Source organism: Canis lupus, chromosome 28 (genome assembly GCF_011100685.1).
Source record: "Canis lupus familiaris isolate Mischka breed German Shepherd chromosome 28, alternate assembly UU_Cfam_GSD_1.0, whole genome shotgun sequence".
Lineage (NCBI taxonomy): Eukaryota > Metazoa > Chordata > Mammalia > Carnivora > Canidae > Canis > Canis lupus.
Window position 1 is genome coordinate 37,228,246 of NC_049249.1, and position 17,648 is coordinate 37,245,893.

A 17,648-nucleotide genomic window follows, 5' to 3' on the forward strand; every position below is an offset into this window, starting at 1 on the left:
AATGTGCCCCCCTCCAGCCGTGTCCTTCCTCCAGGAGCGCTGTCCATCGTCTGGGAGTATGGCTGAGTGGCCTCCCACCCCTGTCTCTTTTGATCCCACAGAGCAGCAGAGAGTGATGCTTCTCAGCAGGTCCCCCTCCGGGCCCAAGAAGTACTTTCCCATCCCCGTGGCGCACCTGGAGGAAGAGATCCGCGTCCGGTCGGCGGATGACTGCAAGCGCTTTCGGGAGGAGTTCAACGTGAGTGGGGAGGGTCCTCTGTCTCGTGGTGTGCTGGAAAAACTGGGACAGATGTCAGGGGAGATCGTCCCAGAGACTGGGAACTCTTGCACTGGTCGTGACGCTGTCCCGGAAGCGGGTTTCTGGAGACCTGGCTTCTGCGGCAGAGCCCCTTCCCCCCCTCATTGTTCCATCATCAGATGAGACGCTTGAGTGTGATGGTCCCAAAGGCTCCTTCCAGCGCAGACACTGTGAGGGCCATGTCCTGAGGGCTAGTGGGATGGAAACACGGCTGTCTCGCTAAGGTGGAAGACCAGAGCCCCAGCAGGTGGCAGGGTGACAGTTCTACGTTCAAAGCCGTGGTGTCCCCGGCCCCCCTCTAGTAGGCTTCCAAGGGCTTGGGCACCTCCCTGGCATGGGAAGGGTCCCCCTTCCGAGCCATCCTCAGAACGTGAATTAAGCAACCATGGGGGCTGCCTGGAGGGGTCGCTAGCTCTGCCTCCGAGATCCCTATGGTTGGATGTGCACCCCAGCTTCTCCTTGTCTTCATCCTGCTACTACTTTCTGGGTGAATTGCTTCCTTCTGGGTGAACTTTGCGACAGCAGCCGCTAACTGGGGTGGCTTTACCCGGTCGGGACAGTCCCCATGCTGCAGACTGATTGTCCTGGCCCTCGACAAGAAATACCAACGTGCATCTGTGACCCCTCTTCTTGTGTTGCTCATTTTACATGCAACGTCCTGTGACTCTTGAATATGTCAGAGGGAGAGCGAGACAGAGGCAGAGAGAGATAGAGAGAGAGAGAGAGAGCTGCTCAGAGCTTATCCCTGACCACAGCCTGAGTTTTGCCTCATGCAGGTTCCTCATTTCATGCACAGCCACGTGCCAAGTGTGAGCTGGAAAGAGGAGCTGCGAGCTGACCAGGCCCAGCCCAGCCTGCAACTCCCCGGCCGTGGCACGCAGGTCCCCAGGGCCAGCCAGCCGGCCTCCACCACCCTGGGGGGCGGCTCGGGGAGCGGGCCTGTCTCGGGGACCCTCCAGCTCCACATGAGGCTCAGACAGCGGCTTTGTGAACAGCACGTGCTGTCCAGTTTTGCATGCAGGTGGCACCATGGCAGAGGGAGGGCTTTTCAAGAGGAAGCGTCACGGGCGGGCATGGGAGGTGACACTGCACGTTGACTGTACTTGGCTTATTTTTTTTAACGCCAGCCTCCTCGGCCTTTAGCCTGCTTCCTTTTAATTGTTTCCAAATGTGTCCCCCACCACCTTTCTTTCTTTTTATTTTGGAGAAATTAGGTCATATCGAAAGACAGCTCTAAGCAGTATGGTTTTGCAATCTGTCAGCTGCACAAGAGAAGTTAGTTCTCCGTATTCATAATAACCACCCAAGTTTGCAGCAACGTGATTTTTCCTCCTCCTGTCTTGTCCCATTTCCCCTTCACTGTGTTTCTCCGCGCCGGAGGGGGTGGCTGACCTTGCCAGGCGGAGAGCCGTGAGTCAGAGCCAGCTGGCTTCGCTGCCGGCTCAGGTCCCAGCCGTGAGGGTGACTCCGGCGGAGCAGGGCCAGAAATAGGGTCGCGCAGGTGAGGCAGCGGCCCCGGGCGCACAAAGACCTCAGTTCGTCAGGGTTAATGCTATCTTAATGCAACAAGCAGATCTATCAAAATTAACGTGCACAAATCCATGCTGAACGAAATAGCAGAATCGTAAAAAAAGACAAGATCATGCCGACCGATTTCTCCTGTGGTCCCAGGCTCTGACAACATGGCTTGTCACTGTGCGGTCACCCATCCTGTCATGTTTTAAAAGTTTCATGTTTTGGTCATCATCTTTTTTTTTTTTTTTTTTTTTGCTTTGCTTAAGACTTAAAAAGAAAATTAAAAATGAAACGTTGCATTTGAACCCATCCTGTCATTCTTCAAAAGTTCCGTGTTTTGGTCATCGTCGATTTTTTTTTGCTTTGCTTTTGGCTTTACTTAAAAAAAATTTTAAAATGAAACGTTGCATTTGAACCTATCCCGTCATTCTTGAAAAGTTCCGTGTTTTGGTCATCATCGATTTTTTTTTTTTTTTGCTTTGCTTTTGCCTTTTCTTAGAAAAAATTTAAAAATGAAACGTTGCATTTGAACCCATCCTGTCATTCTTTAAAAGTTCCGTGTTTTGTTCATCGTCAATTTTTTTTCCTTTGCTTTTGACTTTTCTTTAAAAAAAAAAAAATTAAAAATGAAACATTGCATTTGAACCCATCACGTCATTCTTTAAAAGTTCTCTGTTTTGGTCATCGTCGATTTTTTTTTTGCTTTGCTTTTGACTTTTCTTAAAAAAAAAAATTTAAAATGAAACAGCGTTTGAACCCATCCCATCATTCTTTAAAAGTTCCGTGTTTTGGTCATCATTGATTTTTTTTTTTTTTTTTGCTTTGCTTTTGACTTTAAAAAAAAAATTTAAAAATAAAACGCTGCATTTGAACCCATTCCCTCATTCTTTAAAAGTTCCGTGTTTTGGTCATCATCGATTTTTTTTTTCTGCTTTGCTCTTGACTTTAAAAAAAAAAATTTAAAAATGAAACATTGCATTTGAACCCACCCCATCATTCTTTAGAAGTTCTGTGTTTTTGTGCTTTGGTCATCATCGATATTTTTTTCTTTTCTTTCTTTTTCTTTTTTTGCTTTGCTCTTGACTTTTTAAAAAAAATTTAAAAACGAAATATTGCATTTGAATATTGTTCTACCTTGATTTCTGAGGGTTTTGGGCACGACTTTAAATTGGATGCCTGACTCTTCCCGCCCTGCCCGGCCCCTGCCCTTGAGCGCCTCCCCAGTGGCCCGCTGCAGTGCTCTGTGCCATGCAGGGTGGGTAGATATGCAGAGGGGAAGGAGGCCGGGTCCTGACCCCGGGGACCCGGGACAAGCTGCTTGTACTCTCTGGACTCTGGTGTGCTCCTCTCACCGGTGAGAGCTGGCTGTGTCCTACGCCAGGTTCATGTTGTTGTAAGAGTGCTGGAGCCTGCTAGGACCGGCCCACTCGTGGCTCTGCAGATGCGGATGACCCCACTTGGGATGGGCTACTGTACCGCTTCTCCTCACCCACTGTCCTGAGTTCCAGTCCCAGAAACTGTGAAAGGAATAGACGAGTCACAATGTAGTCCATCCAGACGGGGTTGGAGATGTGTGTATTGCCCATCCAGGGCTTCCGTGGACTGAAAGGGTTTGGTGCTGGGCTCAGTGGAGTGGTCAAGGCACAAGTGCTGGATTTGGCCCTCCTGTGTCTCTTACCAGCCTGGAGAGCTTGGGCCATTTACTTAACCTCTGCCTGCCTCAGTTTACTCACCTATAAAATAAGGACGCTACTGCCATAGGATTGTCCCGACGTGTGCAAGAGAGAGATGCGTGCCTGGCTCAGCGTAGGGTCTGCACGAGAGGTGTCTGGGCTGCTGTGCTTTTTAGGACTACTCCTGGGAACATCCAATCCCAGTCTCCACGCCGCAGTGATCGAGCCCTAGCCCAGCGAAGTCTGTTCCAGGCCCCCAGTTAAACCCCAGCGAGTGAGTGCCACTCAGGCCAGAACACCCCACCTCCCCAGACGGACTCTTCCCAGGCTCCAAGCCCGGGCCTGGATCCAGCCCTGTCACTCATGTTGTAGAAAGGCGCAGGGGAGGTGCTGCCAGGAGAGGTCCCGACACAGCATGCAAGCCAGAGCCGTCCCCTGGAGCTTGCTGGAACAGCTCACACCTGGCTCCTCTCTGTCCTTCTCATTGTGCTACCCCCTGCCCAGCACTGCAAAGCGGGGAGGAAGCAGTAGGGACATGACGTGTGGCTCCACTCTGTGTGTGTCCACTGACACGAGAGCTCACCTCAAGCGAGCAAGCACACGGGCAAACCCTCTTTGGCCAACGTATGTGATTGGACGATCACTCACAAGGTAGTTAGTGACCAATTACGACGTGCATGGCTCACGCCTGGCACGGGTGACCCGGTGACAGTAGAGCCCTCCCCGGGGGCTGTCCCATATCCCTTGTGCCATCTGAGCAGCCATCTGCAGGCACTTTGCCTCTCACACCGAGTGACCCTCTGTGCCACCTGCGGAGCCAGTGTCACCATCCCAGCTCCATATTCTGGGTCTCAAGCCGCTGCCAGGGATAGGTCCATCCTCACCACCTAGAACCCTCCAGCCTCTCCACCCCACCCACCGCGCTGTAGCCACCCTGCCCTCCGAGGAAGGCGGAGGCTTCTCTTTTTCTTCTTAATTTTTTATTTCTATAGACTTTTCATTTTTTGAGCAGTTTTAGGCTCACGGAAAAACTGTGCATGGAGTACAGGGTTCCCACGTACCCTACCCCTCCCTGCACACAGGTTCCCCAATTATCCGCGTGACTGTCACTAACGTGCATTCCAATTAATAACTAATATTGACCTTTTGTCACTGTTTGAAAGCCAGAGCTGGGGCTCCTGTGTCAGACATTGTGTGGGTTTTGGCGAACACCTGACATCGTGCATCCACCGTTACGGTGTTATACCTCATTTTTATTTTCAGGGCTGAGGTCAAAAAAGCTTTCGGGTGTAGAAAATGAGAAGCCTGTAGAATGCGATCTCAGATTCCCTGTCTAGGTCAGGTCCAGAGAGTCCGTGTCAAGACAGCTTTGATAAGAACCAGGAACTTCAAAAAAGAAAAAAAAACAAGAACTTCAGCAGAGAGCATGTTGGTCTCAAGGCACCCAGCAGGCTGGCCTCCACCCTGGCCCTGGCGGGGCCTCTGCCTTGTGACCATCCAGTTTGGTGGCCCCAAAACAAGAGAAGGATGACACTGGCTGGGGGGGTTCAATGTGTGATGGAGAAGTCCTCCGACCTGGGCAAGGGGTCTCCGGGCACCCGTACGTGGCAAGTCCAGCCCTTCTGACTCACGGTGGGAACGAGCCTAAGGCCTCGGCTGCACTGTGAGAACTGCCCCCGTCTCCCGGGGACTTTACACTTGAAGACGTGAGCACCCTGCTCGTGGCCTAGTGCCAGCTCCAGGCCACACAGCCGCCCCACCCCGGTGTGTGCCACTTGCAAGCCTCCTGGCTCTGGATGAAGCTGTGGCAGCTTTGGGGGGGAGGTCAGTTTGCTCACCTGTAAAACAGGTGATGCTTGTGTCATCTCAGGATGTCTTCTGAGGGCTGGAGCAGGTGTCCCAGTTCGTCCTACGGTGCCTGGCCTGTCAAAGAGGCTTGATAAATAGTAACGCTTGCTACTCGAATTCCAGGATCCCCGGGCCAGTCAATATCTAGGTTGATGTTGAAGGACATGATTTGGGCCATGCCACTGTGCATGGCCAGGGCCTCACCTGGGTGCAGGGGCTGTGCCAGCAGCCAGCAAACGCGACAGGAGGAGGCTGGAGCTGGCGTGATGGGAGGGGGCCCACGTAGTGGGAGAGCTCAAACTCGGGGCGCCTGGGCTCACATCCACGGAGCCACACACCTGTTACAGGATCCTAGTGGCACCTCAGTGTCCTCACGTGAGGCAGGGGGGCTAGGGTGGAGCTTCTGAAACCACATGTGCACCCAGGATCCCCAGGGGTTCAACATGCTGATCCAGGGTGGGACTGGGAGCCGCACTTTGCACAAGGGCCCAGCTGCACCTCAGCTGCCGGCCCACGAGCTCTCGGCGTCTCCAGAAGGAGGCCCCCACCTGACTTCTTAGCGCATCATTCTGCTCATCCCTTAGCCCCCTGCCAAAGGTCACAGGGTGCCTTTCTAGCCCATCTGCACAGGTGCCCTTGCTCTGTCCTCTCCTGGTCCAGAGCTGTCCTGTGGTCAGTGTGTAAGTATTTGTAGAGGGCCTACTCCGGGCCAGGACGCGTGGCTCCCCGGGATTTGGTGATGGTGCTTGGGCAGGTCCCCCCGCCCTCGTGCGGTGTAAGGTCCAACTGCGAGCTCATCATTATGCCCACAGCTCACCTGGCCTGCCGGCTGGAGCGCCCTGTCTGAAGGGGCCTGTGTCTCTGTCGCATGTCCGCCCGGCACCGGGCACCACCGCCCGTGGGCAGAGAGGGCCGCGGCCTGGGACCGCAGGAGGTTTGTGCAGGCGGAGTTTTCTTCATCCCTGCGCTCAAGGGCAAGCTGATGTACACACGGCGATGGGATGCATCACGTCTAGTGCTAACTGTGTATTCTTTTCTAGTCGTTGCCATCCGGACACATACAAGGAACTTTTGAACTGGCCAATAAAGAAGAAAACAGAGAAAAAAACAGATATCCCAACATCCTTCCCAGTAAGATTTTACCTTTTTTGCATGAGTGGGGGCGTTTGGAGTAAACTCGACATTCCCTCGCAGCTCCCGGGGACCGTGCGGTGTGACGGTTCCAGTGCTTGGATATGAGGGCCCTGGGCCGCACTGCTGCGTGCCGATTGCATAGGGGTGTGGGTGCCCGTCTCCTACGGGGACTCGGGCTGCCGCTGTCGTTGGGGGTCTGGCCACCGAGTCTGTGCTTGATGTCGAGACCTGCACTGCCCGGGGATTCGGGAGTGTCACCTACACGGGCTGGATCTGGCCCTGAGCCCCAGTCTCGTGCTGCTGGTGGCCTGGTCATCTCCCTGACTCAGACTCAGTGTCCCTGGCCACCAGCAGTGGGTCCCCCAAACCAAGGACAAAAATGAAAGAGTAAGGAATGGGTAGGGCTTTGACAGCTTTGTGGGAAGGCTCAGAAACCCCACCTGCTAAAGGGGACCAGCGGCTGTGGGCGTGCGCTGCAGGGAGGCCATCAGGCCGGGCGGCTGACAGGTCTGTCCAGGGATGTAGCTGTTTGGGCCGTGCCCTGGGGGCGGCTTTCACAGCCTGCTTCGGTGCCAGGACAACCTTGGAGGTTCCAAGCTGCCCTTATAACCCCTGGCTGAGGAGGGTCTCATACTCTTCATGCAGCTGGACCCCTCCTGGGGAGCAGAATGGCATCCAGGAAGGTTTTAAACCCTGAACCCCAGGCCTCCCTGCTCCAGAGAACCTTCCTTCTCAGAGAGAGCCTCTGTGGGAGCAAGGAAGCCAGCCCGTCCATGGGCCTCCGTGCATGGGCTCTTGGTTGTGCTTTTAGGATCAGAGTTAAATCCACCTTTTCTGTAGGCTAGAGAAGCTGCGGTCTGCCCAATTTGTGTGGCCTCTGGACTCCCAGCGCTTGATACAAATAATACTTCTGCACTTTACAGAGGATTTACACGTCTTTTGTGCAAAGACCCCTGGGAGGCTCTGATCCAACTAGAACAAGAGACATTAACCACATACTCTCTGGGCCAAGCATATTTGTGTAGGCAGCCAGGGGAGCAGCAAGGAGATGGGCCAGGATGCTGTGTAGTCGTGCCACTTGGCAGGTAGGGGGCTCGGACTGAAGTTAGATTCTGGCCGCGCAATGGGGAGATTTGGGAGGATGGGGTGTGGGTTATCAGAGAAAGGAAGAGGCAAGCCACTTGGCTTGAGCAGCTCAAGTGAGAGGAGAACCATGGTGGGATGCTTGGGGTCTTTGGAATATTTTGTGTCAAATAAAAATTGGGACGTTCGGAAAATTAGCATTATTAGTATTAGTAGTATTATTATCTATTGTTGCTTTAAAGAATAGCCTCATTAATTAGTGTAATTTATGTGTTGATCTGCTGAATGCACATGTGGAGGACCTCCTTGCTCTAAGCACTTTCCCAGGTTCCCGATCCCCATTTGTCTCTTACTAAACCCCTATGGTTTTTATTTTTTATTTTTTAAAGATTATTTGTTTATTTATTTATGAGAGACACAGAGAGAGAGGCAGAGACACAGGCAGAGGGAGAAGCAGGCTCCATGCAGGGAGCCTGATGTGGGACTCGATCCCGGGTCTCCAGGATCACGCCCTGGGCCGAAGGCAGATGCTCAACCGCTGAGCCACCTAGGTGTCCCAAACCCCTGTGGTTTTTAAAAGGTGACATTTATTTTTCTTTTAAATATTTTATTGATTTATTCATGAGAGACACAGAGAGAGAGGCAGAGACACAGGCAGAGGGAGGAGCAGGCTCCTTGCAGGGAGCCCGATGTGGGACTCCATTCCTGGGACTTCAGGATCATGCCCTGAGCCAAAGGCAGGCGCTCAACCACTGAGCCACCCAGGCATCCCTAAAAGGTGGCATTTACACTGATAATTAAAAGTATTTTTGGTGAGGCCTCAGTGGGAGTGGAAGTAACGTCCAGGTGTGGAAATTACCTGTTCTCTCTACCCCTTTGCAAAGCTGGTGGCCCAGGGTGGGGTGCTGCCTCCCCCGAGGGTCACCGATCTCCACATGTTCTCAAGCTTGTGCTACGGAGGGAAGTGGGCCTTTCCTGCCAGTAAAAACTTGCACCAGGGCCAGTCTGCCCCCACCCCCCGGCACTGGGTGAGAGTCCAGCCCCAGCCCTGTCCTGCCCGGGAGCACAGCGCCAGAGGAAGCAGGGTGCCAGCGCTGCTCAGGGGCCAGGGCACTCTGCCCGGGTGTGTGGATGTGTTTCACATGACGGGACACTGGGCTGTGGAACGGCGGCATGAGACCCTTGGGATGTGCCCTGGAGATCACCTGCTGAAAGGCATCTGGCATCAGCAAGACACAGGGCGAAGGAGAGCCATGTCCGATTAAACTGAGGAGTTGGCCAGAGATGCCCCGGGGCCAGGATGGCATTGGACTGGTATCACTGAGGTCATGCGGGGGGTCTCAACTCTCTGCCGCGCCCTGCCCGGGGCTGGGAGACTCTGCTCTTGCTCGGGGTGGGGTTAGGGTCAGCAGGGGCTGAGAAGGGCCAACTCCCAACCGCCCGTACACCGTCCAGGCCGCTCCCCGTCCTCCCCAAGCCGGGATCGGCTGAAACTTTACCAGCTTTATGAGACCCAGTCCTGGATGGGGCTCCAGGGAGCTCCGAGTTCAGAGACCAGGACGCCTGCTCTGTGCACAAGGCCGGCCTATGGAAAGCCCCCGGTGGCCGGTCGGGAGGCAGCATCCTTCTCTCTGGAAAAACAGCAACAGCTGATAATTTCAGGAAATAATGTTTTGAAAGCGAAGTGTGACTTTCAGAATAAAAAGACAGGAAGCTCTTAGAAACTGCAAGGTTCTAAATCTAACCAGAAGGCTATTTTTTGCCTTCTGCTTTCTATAGCTGTTCTCGATGCATAAACTGATCCAAATTATTTTCAACTTTGCTTTACGCGTGTGCAGCCAGAGCTATTTTCTGCTTCAGGGCTGTCTAACGGAGAAGGAGGGTCTCATGGAGAAGTCCACCCGGGCTCTGAGTTTGGGGTTCGATACCCTGATTAGGTCGTGACTCTCCCTGGGAGCCTCACTGGCCCTGTCCTGACAGGAGCAGGACAGATCTGGCCCAGCGATACAATACCCAGGTGATGGGCGTCTGCAGCCAGCAGCGCCTTGCAGGTAGGCTGGGGACCACAGCGGTGCTCCGGGGTCTGGGCCCCAGATCCATGCCACGAGCACATTCTTCTCAGTTTCAGTCCTGTGGGGATGAGGAGGGGATAAAGCAGGACAGGGACACAGAATTTTTCCATAATTAATGCAGTAATTACATGTGAAGTGCTCACTCTACTCCACGCTCTGTGCCCAGCACAGCGTGAATAACCCCAGGAGTAGCTTTGCCCCTTGGCCCAGGCCCTGGGCTGCGTCTGGGCATCCTCAGTGCTCCCACTCCCGGGAGAAGCTGCTGTATAAATAGAGGCACGAGTACAGCAGCATAGAGACCCAGGTCCAGAGCCACAGCACTTCTAAAGTCCCATGAAACCATCTAGTTCCCTTTGAAATCAGAAAAAAATATATACACAGTCCAGTCTGGATTACATTAAGCTTTATACTCACCAGTAACACAGTCATAAAGCAAAATGTTTAATTTTTATTTTTTTAAATGGAGGAAGTGGCCCACGGAGGCAAAAGTGGCAAGAACCCACCGCAATCACAAAGGGGCTCCGGCTGCAGCCTCCCCCGTGCGTGTGTACGTGCACACCCCACAGACGCACATGCACACCATACACAGGGAAAACATACACACATCACTCACCCGCACTCCCCACACTCACACACTCACACACAGACCTCTCTGTGGTCAGTCCTCCCACTCTGGAGACTAGTCGTACAACAAGGCAGGATCTTCCAGGCAGGTGGCCCACGGCGCCCAGCCCAGGTCTGTGAGTCCTGCACACCCGCCATCCCTGGAGCCGCCCTGAGGGTGAGGATCAGGCTGTGGAGTCGGCTTGTCCGTTCCCCGGAAAGCCTGGGAGAGCGGGCTTCAGTCCTTCCACCCAGGGTTGTCCTGAGTATGGTTGTTAACACTGGGGCCCAACTGGGGTTTCTGAGAATGTGGTGATCTCACTGTGGGGTCCCAGCCCGTGCTGCTGCCCTGTTTCTAGGGGGAGATCCAGCAGCCCCCGCTCCCGGGCACTGAAGTTCTTACCTGCACACCTGGGGAGGGCCTGGCACTGTTGTCAGTGCTGAGACGTGATATTCAACAAAACAGGTGCATTCCCACCCTCATGGCACGAAGGGTCTCATGCAAACGTTTAAGAAGGGCACCGCCTCTGTCCCTCTGATCACCATGGAAGACCCGGTGGTGTCCTTTGCGGCGTTTAATGCTGTAGACGGAAGAAATGTATGGCAGGTGTGATTGCCTTGTCCTAATAGCATGTTTTGTTGTTTCTTTTTTAGATGATCATTCCAGGGTGATTTTGAGCCAAGTGGACGGGACCCCCTGTTCAGACTACATTAATGCTTCCTACATAGATGTAAGTCTGTTTTTTTCTTTTTCTTTCTTTCTTTTTTTTTTTTTTTTTTTTTGTCCCCCAGCCCAGCACGATGCACATGCCTGGATCATTTAGGGGCTCAATGTGAATCGTGATTTTTCTCTGGGGGAGCCAGGAATGTAGATTGTCCCAGCCTTCCTGGGCAGTTTGGCCAGAGCCCAGAGAGCATGGAATCACCCAGTCCTTTGAAGTTAGCATCCGTCTGGATATTCAGTTTCAAGAAACAGATGAGCAGGGCCATCTGGGGGGCTCAGTCAGTGAAGCGTCTGCCTTCGGCTCCAGTCATGATCTCAGGTCCTGAGATCGAGCCCCGTGTCGGGCTCCCTGCTCGGCTGGGAGTCTGCTTCTCCCTCTCCCTCTTCTCTCCCCCTGCTCATTCTCTCTCAAATAAATAAAGTCTTAAAAAAAAAAAAAAAAGAAACAGATAAGGACAAAGAATGTGTGTCACAGCATTCTTTACATTACTGACAAAGTTGAACGGGAGAGACAAACAAACTTATGATAAAACCATATTCAGTGCATTAAGAATCCACTTTACTGGAACCTTAAAAATCATTTAATGTAAATCATAAAATTATCGTAAAAGCACAATATAGGAGAATTTGTATGTACTAACCAGTTAAAAATATCTCAATGCGTGTCCATTTGTGTGTGTGTGCGTGTCTGGGGAAGTATTGCAGAGGGACGAACCAAAGTCCCACTAATTCTGAAATCACTAGTAAGTTTTTCATGATTACTGTGTTGCTTTCCAAGCAGCAAAGAGAATGATGAAAAACTACTAATCTGATTTTATTTCTTCTAGGGTTACAAAGAGAAGAATAAATTTATAGCAGCTCAAGGTAAGCTTTGCATTGTTACTCTTAGAACAAGGTTTGGGTAAAATGTCGTGGCTGGCACTACCTGATGGCAGGAACACGGGGCTTCCGCTCCTCGCCTCTCGTACGTGTGCAGTGCGGCGTCTGCGTTGCCTGGTGCAGCATGTCCCACCTGTCCCTAAGCTCAGGGCATGCAGGGGGGTCACAGATCTCTCAGAGCCTTGCAGCTCAAGGCGCTGCCCCGGAGTGTCCGCGGGTCCTGGGAGCTGGGCAGCAGTGCTTATTGCATCTGCGTCTTAGCGAGCATTCTGAGGTCGTTCTGCACGTCCATTTGTGAAGCATGACGACTTGGAGCCCTCGGGCACCTTGGTCTCCCTCTGTGGTCAGGGCAGACGTGTGAGGAGCCGGGCAGGTGCGGTCATTTCCAAATGCAGGTGTAAGAGGCCTGTCGGATGTGCATCCACCCAGTGTGTACGTGAGATAAACAGACACATGGCTTTACTCCACACCTGCGTGACAGGCCAGTGGGACCATGTCAGTGACATTAGACAACCTTGAATCTCTCAGCTGGTGGAGCCCTGTGTGGCTCCCACGTTGTTGTTTTATTGCGGGGAGGGGTGCAGTGGGGAGGGGAGAGAGTAGCTTTTCAGCTCAAGGCCGTAACCGTGAGGATGCTTCGGCTCTGGAAGCTCGCCCTCAACCTTGCACACAGTCCACTTTGTACGTGCGAGTGCTTCCAAGCCCACGTACCATCCACCGCCCCGGGGAGCTGGTGCTATGAAGCGAGGGGTGTGGAGCGATCGGCTGGTTTCCTGGACTTCCTCCCTCTTAGGCAAGAGCCTTTCAGACTACAGGTTCCAAAAGCCCGTGTACATCGGAATCACTGGAGAGCTTATTAAAAATGCACATTCCCTAAAACCTAGGTAAACACACGTACACATACACTCAGGAGACAACAACGTCGGAAAGCCTGACAGGCATTAGCTGACACAGATCAACACCTCTGTCTCTGTCTTTGTCTGTCTGTCTGTCTGTCTCTCTCTCTCTCTCTCTCTCTCTCTCTCTCTCTCTCTCTCTCGTAAGCAGGGGAGGCAGCTCAGCTCCAGGGAGAGGGGCCCCTTTATCTTCCTGCTCCACCCTCTGGAGCACGTCATTATCTTCCTCAGGGTCACAAAATAGCTGCTGCATCTCCAGGCACTGTGTCTGTATCCAGGCAGGATGCAGGGCAAAGGGCAAGGACTTTCTTCTGGGGACACTTTATCTTTTGTTCAGACCGTTCCCCAGGAACATTAGCCCAGAGCTCCCTGGACGGCCCTGAATCACTGCCAGCTGCGAGGGCAGCTGAGAGCTGAGGGAAGGGGGTTAGGCACGGAGGGTGAGTCAGCCGGCCTGTGGTCTGTGTCTGTCTGCATCTGTCTCTGCGTGGCACTGAGACACTCGGCGAGGCCCTGGAGTGGATGCACACCACGCTGACGCGCAGGCAGGCGTATTCCCAAGCCTCCTCTGCATACTCTCTATTGCTTGTGAATGGGGTCACCCCCTGGGTGCAGCTGAGGAGCTCCCCAAGGACTCCCATCCCCGGCGGGGGGTGGGGGGGGAATCGGGGGGGGCAGGGGGGTGGCTGTGGTGGGACAGGGCAAGAAGCCACAGACCTCCGGGTCTGCACAGCAGCCCTTCGCGCCTCAGAGCAGCTGGGCCCCAAGGCCAGGATGACAGGGGCTGCGACCCACGGTGACCCCCCCTTCCGGTGTGACTTGGGGTTTTTCCTCTGCATGCAGGCCCCAAACAGGAAACGGTTAATGACTTCTGGAGGATGATCTGGGAACAGAAGTCTGCGACCATTGTCATGTTGACCAACGTGAAGGAGAGGAAAGAGGTGAGCCCAGCCTCGTGACTCACTCACCGAGGACTCTCTTTTAGTTTCTGGTACTTTTGCTGGGAGGCATGCTCACCACATCCTTTTCCTATTCCTCTCCCTTCTTATCTCTGCTGAAGAAAAAAAAAAAAAAACAACAAACCACCAGTGGCTCACAGCATTTTTTATCTTGAAATAAATACGCTGTGTTCCAGGCATCTCACTGCTCTAGATCGTGATGCAGAAATGTCACGGAGTTAGCTCTTTTTTTCAGCCGGGGGGTCCCTGGCCAGCGGGCTGCTCTCGCCCGTGGTGGGGGCCACGGAGCTCAGGCCTGAGAGGCTCAGCCTCGAGTTACACATGCATTTCCTGCTTCTTACCCAGACTAGAGAGATGCTCTTGGAAAACGAGGTGCATTGAAGGAATGTGGATTCATCACCCCCGTTTAGCTGTTTCTAACGTGACACGTGATGCACGTGCTTTGTAAGAAAGAGCTTGAAACCTCTATAAAGAAGAAGGTTAAACAGATTCACTCCCTAAATGTGACAAATGCTCCTTGGAGTCTGCTGTCCTGGGCAGGCAGTGCCGCCCCGGGGGGTGGGGGGCGGTGGGGGAGGGCGTGAACCAGCTCACAAACCCTACCTCCTGCTATGTCTTTGCCTCTGGGTGTGTGTGTGTGTGGGGGGCAGACGCCAAACAGAAAGCAGATAAGTGTAAACTGTATCAGGAGGTGACATAAAAAATAGCAGAGAGGAGCACCTGGGTGGCTCAGTCAGTTAAGCATCTGCCTTTGGCTCAGGTTGTGATCCTGGGGGCCTTGGGATCAAGTCCCGCATCGGGCTCCCTGCTCAGCTGGGAGTCGGCTTTTCTCTTTCCCCCCACTTGTGCTCTGTTGCTCATTCTCTCTCATAAATAGATGAAATCTTACACTCTTTTTTTTAAATTTTTATTTATTTATGATAGTCACAGAGAGAGAGAGAGAGAGAGAGGCAGAGACATAGGCAGAGGGAGAAGCAGGCTCCATGCACTGGGAGCCTGATGTGGGATTCGATCCCGGGTCTCCAGGATCGCGCCCTGGGTCAAAGGCAGGCGCCAAACCACTGCGTCACCCAGGGATCCCAAATAGATGAAATCTTAAAAAAAAAAAAAATAGCGGAGAGCACAGGGCCAGCGGCAGGTAGGGAGGGCCAAGCAAGCCAGGTGGACCGAGGGTGCAGTGGGTGGAGCCCCGGGTGGGCGTGGGGCATGCAGGGCCACTTCTGTGCCTTCTAGTCCTTCAGTCTTGACCTAAGAGACACAGATCCCTATCAACTAAGTCACAGCACAGCGTGACTGTGGTTTCTGGGGCAGGAAGGAGGGGGCCCCCCTGCGGGAGCCACACCCTCTCTTGGGTATGGGTCAGGGCACGGGCTGGAGTCACATGGAATCTCAAAGGCTGGGGGAGGACTTGACCAAATCCACCCCGAGGGAGACACCCTGGGTGTGGGGGTGGGGGGGATGTGATCGCCAGGCCCCGAGTCATCTCCTGGGCCCCCAGACATGCTGGGAGCAGAACCACTAGGGATGCATCTGGGAACTGGGCCTGGGGCTCCGGTGGAAGGCTGAGACGGGGGCCCGTGGCAGGCTTCACAGCAGAAAGCAGGGGCCTGAGTTTCAGGACGTGAGCTCGCTCTCCACGGTGGAAAAATCTCAGGCTAGAAGGAGACTTGCTGGGGATGGGGAGACTGTTCTAGCATGTTCCAGGGTGAGGGCCAGAGCAAGGTGGAGGAAGCAAGCAGGTGGAGAGGAAGGGTCAGCGTGGGGGGAGACCTCTGTCCTGCTGCTCCCTGGGTCCCGGTCGGTGCCTGCTGGTCTCTACCCCAGCCCCGCCGTCACGCAGGGGCCTGGGACCCGCTTGCTGGGCCCCACCAAGCTCCGGCAGCTGGGCTCGGGCTCCGGGGAAGGGCTGCCCTTTGAGACGAAGGGCTCGGGGAGCTGGGCTGGGGCTCGAGGGCACACTGGCCGCAGGCAGGGCGGGCAGGGCGGGCACGGAGGAGCCGCCTGCCAAGTGCCACCGTCACTGATTTGTTCTATGCCTGCCAACCAGCACAGGAAAAGGCCTCCAGTCACCCTTTCCGGTCGGGTAGGATGGGGTTTTTGTTTTGTTTCCAAGGGGGTTGGGACAGGGCTGGAGAGGGCCACCCCTCTCCCGCGGTGAATCCCGCCCACCCCGTGGATGGAAAGAGTGACAGCAGGCGGGGGTTTCAAGGCAGGAGCAGTGAACCCTTCCCACGCTCCCAGCAGATGCCTCGGCAGGACCAGGCCCTGGCCCCCGAAGAGGAGGCGGCCGCTTCCCCGGGAGCCCCGGGTGGCCCTGGGACATGAGCCCCCCTCCACACCCCCACCTCCCGCTGCCACTTGCCAGGGGTGGGACGGGGCGGGGAGGGGGCTTGTTTACAAACAGGAGACCCAGTGAGACGGGCAGGGGGGCCGTGGGTCTCTGAGAAGCCCCCCCTCCCCCGGAGCCTCCTACTGGATTTTTCCATTTCTGTGACTCAGAGCTGGCCTGCTTCTCTATCTTGATTTTCACCATTTCAGATGAAATCATTTCTCAATAGAGTTCCCTTTTCTTCATTGCTTGCACTTCTCTTGCCTCCTCCCTGGCTTCAATGTTCTGGCTCAACATTGTGAAACGCAGTTGCCCCAGCGGCTCGTGGCCGGGCCGGAGGGAGGGCACCGCGTGGGGAGACAGGAGGCCGGGGGGGGGGGGGCGTCCGCACGCACAGCCCCGTGGGGGCCCTTCAAGGGGAGAGGCTCAGGAGGTCCTGGGGGTCCCCCAGGAAGCCAGGAATGGCCCAAACCGTCACCTTGAAGTGTTTGACTCTCCTTGGATTCAGAGACATCCTGGGGGACGGACGGGAAATTGTCCTGAGGACTCGTAACGCTAATGCGGGGCAGCGCTCACGCGCCCTCGGAGGCCTCGTCCTGTGGGCCTGCGGATGCGCCGTCCCCACGCGCAGACACCTGCAGCATAGGGGGACGGAAGGTCCGGAGGTGGGTCCCTGCGTGGCAGCTGCGCATGCCCTGCGGACCCCGTCCTGGGTGGGGGCCGTGGGGAGCGTTAAGCTGTCCCCTCTTCAACAGCTCTGTCCTCGGGGAGCTGAGCAAGGAAAACACTCCCTGCCGGGTCCAGCGACACGCCCCACCCGGTGTCGGTGTCCCCATCAGCGGGGGCCCCGGTGTAGACTGGGGGCTGCCCGCGTGGCCGCGCTCTCTGGGGCCTTGCCCGGTCGGGGAAACTGTGCGATGGCACCTGGAGCACGTGTGTGTCGAGGGCGCGGGTGCAGACGGGCCCCCGGCACCCACAGGCCTATTTCTCTCTGTGCCACCATCCCCTGTAGGAGAAGTGCTACCAGTACTGGCCGGACCAGGGCTGCTGGACCTATGGAAACATCCGCGTGTGCGTGGAGGACTGCGTGGTTCTGGTGGATTACACCATCCGGAAGTTCTGCATACAGTCCGTAAGCGTGTGCAGTTACCGCCTTTCTGGAAAGATAGTTTTTCAAAAGAGCAGTGTCGAGAGTCAGTATGCATCTGGCTTGTCTTTGATATGACGAGCTTCGTCCCCACCCCCGGCCCCCAGCACTGCAGCGGCTCTGGCTGCGCGCGAGGGGGGGGCGTGGACAGGTCGGCCTTGGTGGACCGAGGACAAGAACCTACGGATGAGGGGACGCGTAGGCAGGTGCCTTCAGACAGCGCTGGATGCTCCTGGGCCCGGCTCACTGTTTTGGGCGGAGGAAGTTGGGTCACTTGCGGGGGGCACCGGGATTGGGGGTTCTCACTCAGCAGCGTGATGTCATTTCACACATTGCAGTGGTGAGGTGGGATTTTTTTTTTTTTTTAACAGTCTCGAAAGTATTTCTGTAACCTCCTCAGTATTTGTCATACTGACTTCCTGCTTGTCCCCACCCAGGCCCTGCCTGAAAGAATGTAAGGTTCTTCAATACCGATGCCCAGGGACAAA

The 17,648-nt window shown here is 54.8% G+C and overlaps 1 protein-coding gene across 7 annotated transcripts in view; it reads left to right on the forward strand.

The window, feature by feature from the left end:
- Positions 1-17,648, forward strand: part of PTPRE (protein tyrosine phosphatase receptor type E) — a 143,360-nt gene that overhangs the window by 105,433 nt on the left and 20,279 nt on the right. For 6 of the 7 annotated variants that reach the window (XM_038579114.1, XM_038579112.1, XM_038579111.1 and 3 more), the window contains 6 exons: positions 102-238; positions 6,375-6,465; positions 10,881-10,957; positions 11,778-11,814; positions 13,569-13,666; positions 17,026-17,145. In XM_038579114.1, the coding sequence (XP_038435042.1) occupies positions 102-238; positions 6,375-6,465; positions 10,881-10,957; positions 11,778-11,814; positions 13,569-13,666; positions 17,026-17,145 (560 nt within the window). Of the gene's footprint in view, positions 1-101; positions 239-6,374; positions 6,466-10,880; positions 10,958-11,777; positions 11,815-13,074; positions 13,271-13,568; positions 13,667-17,025; positions 17,146-17,648 lie in introns of those variants that run through there. The other variant, XM_038579117.1, reaches the window with a different exon arrangement.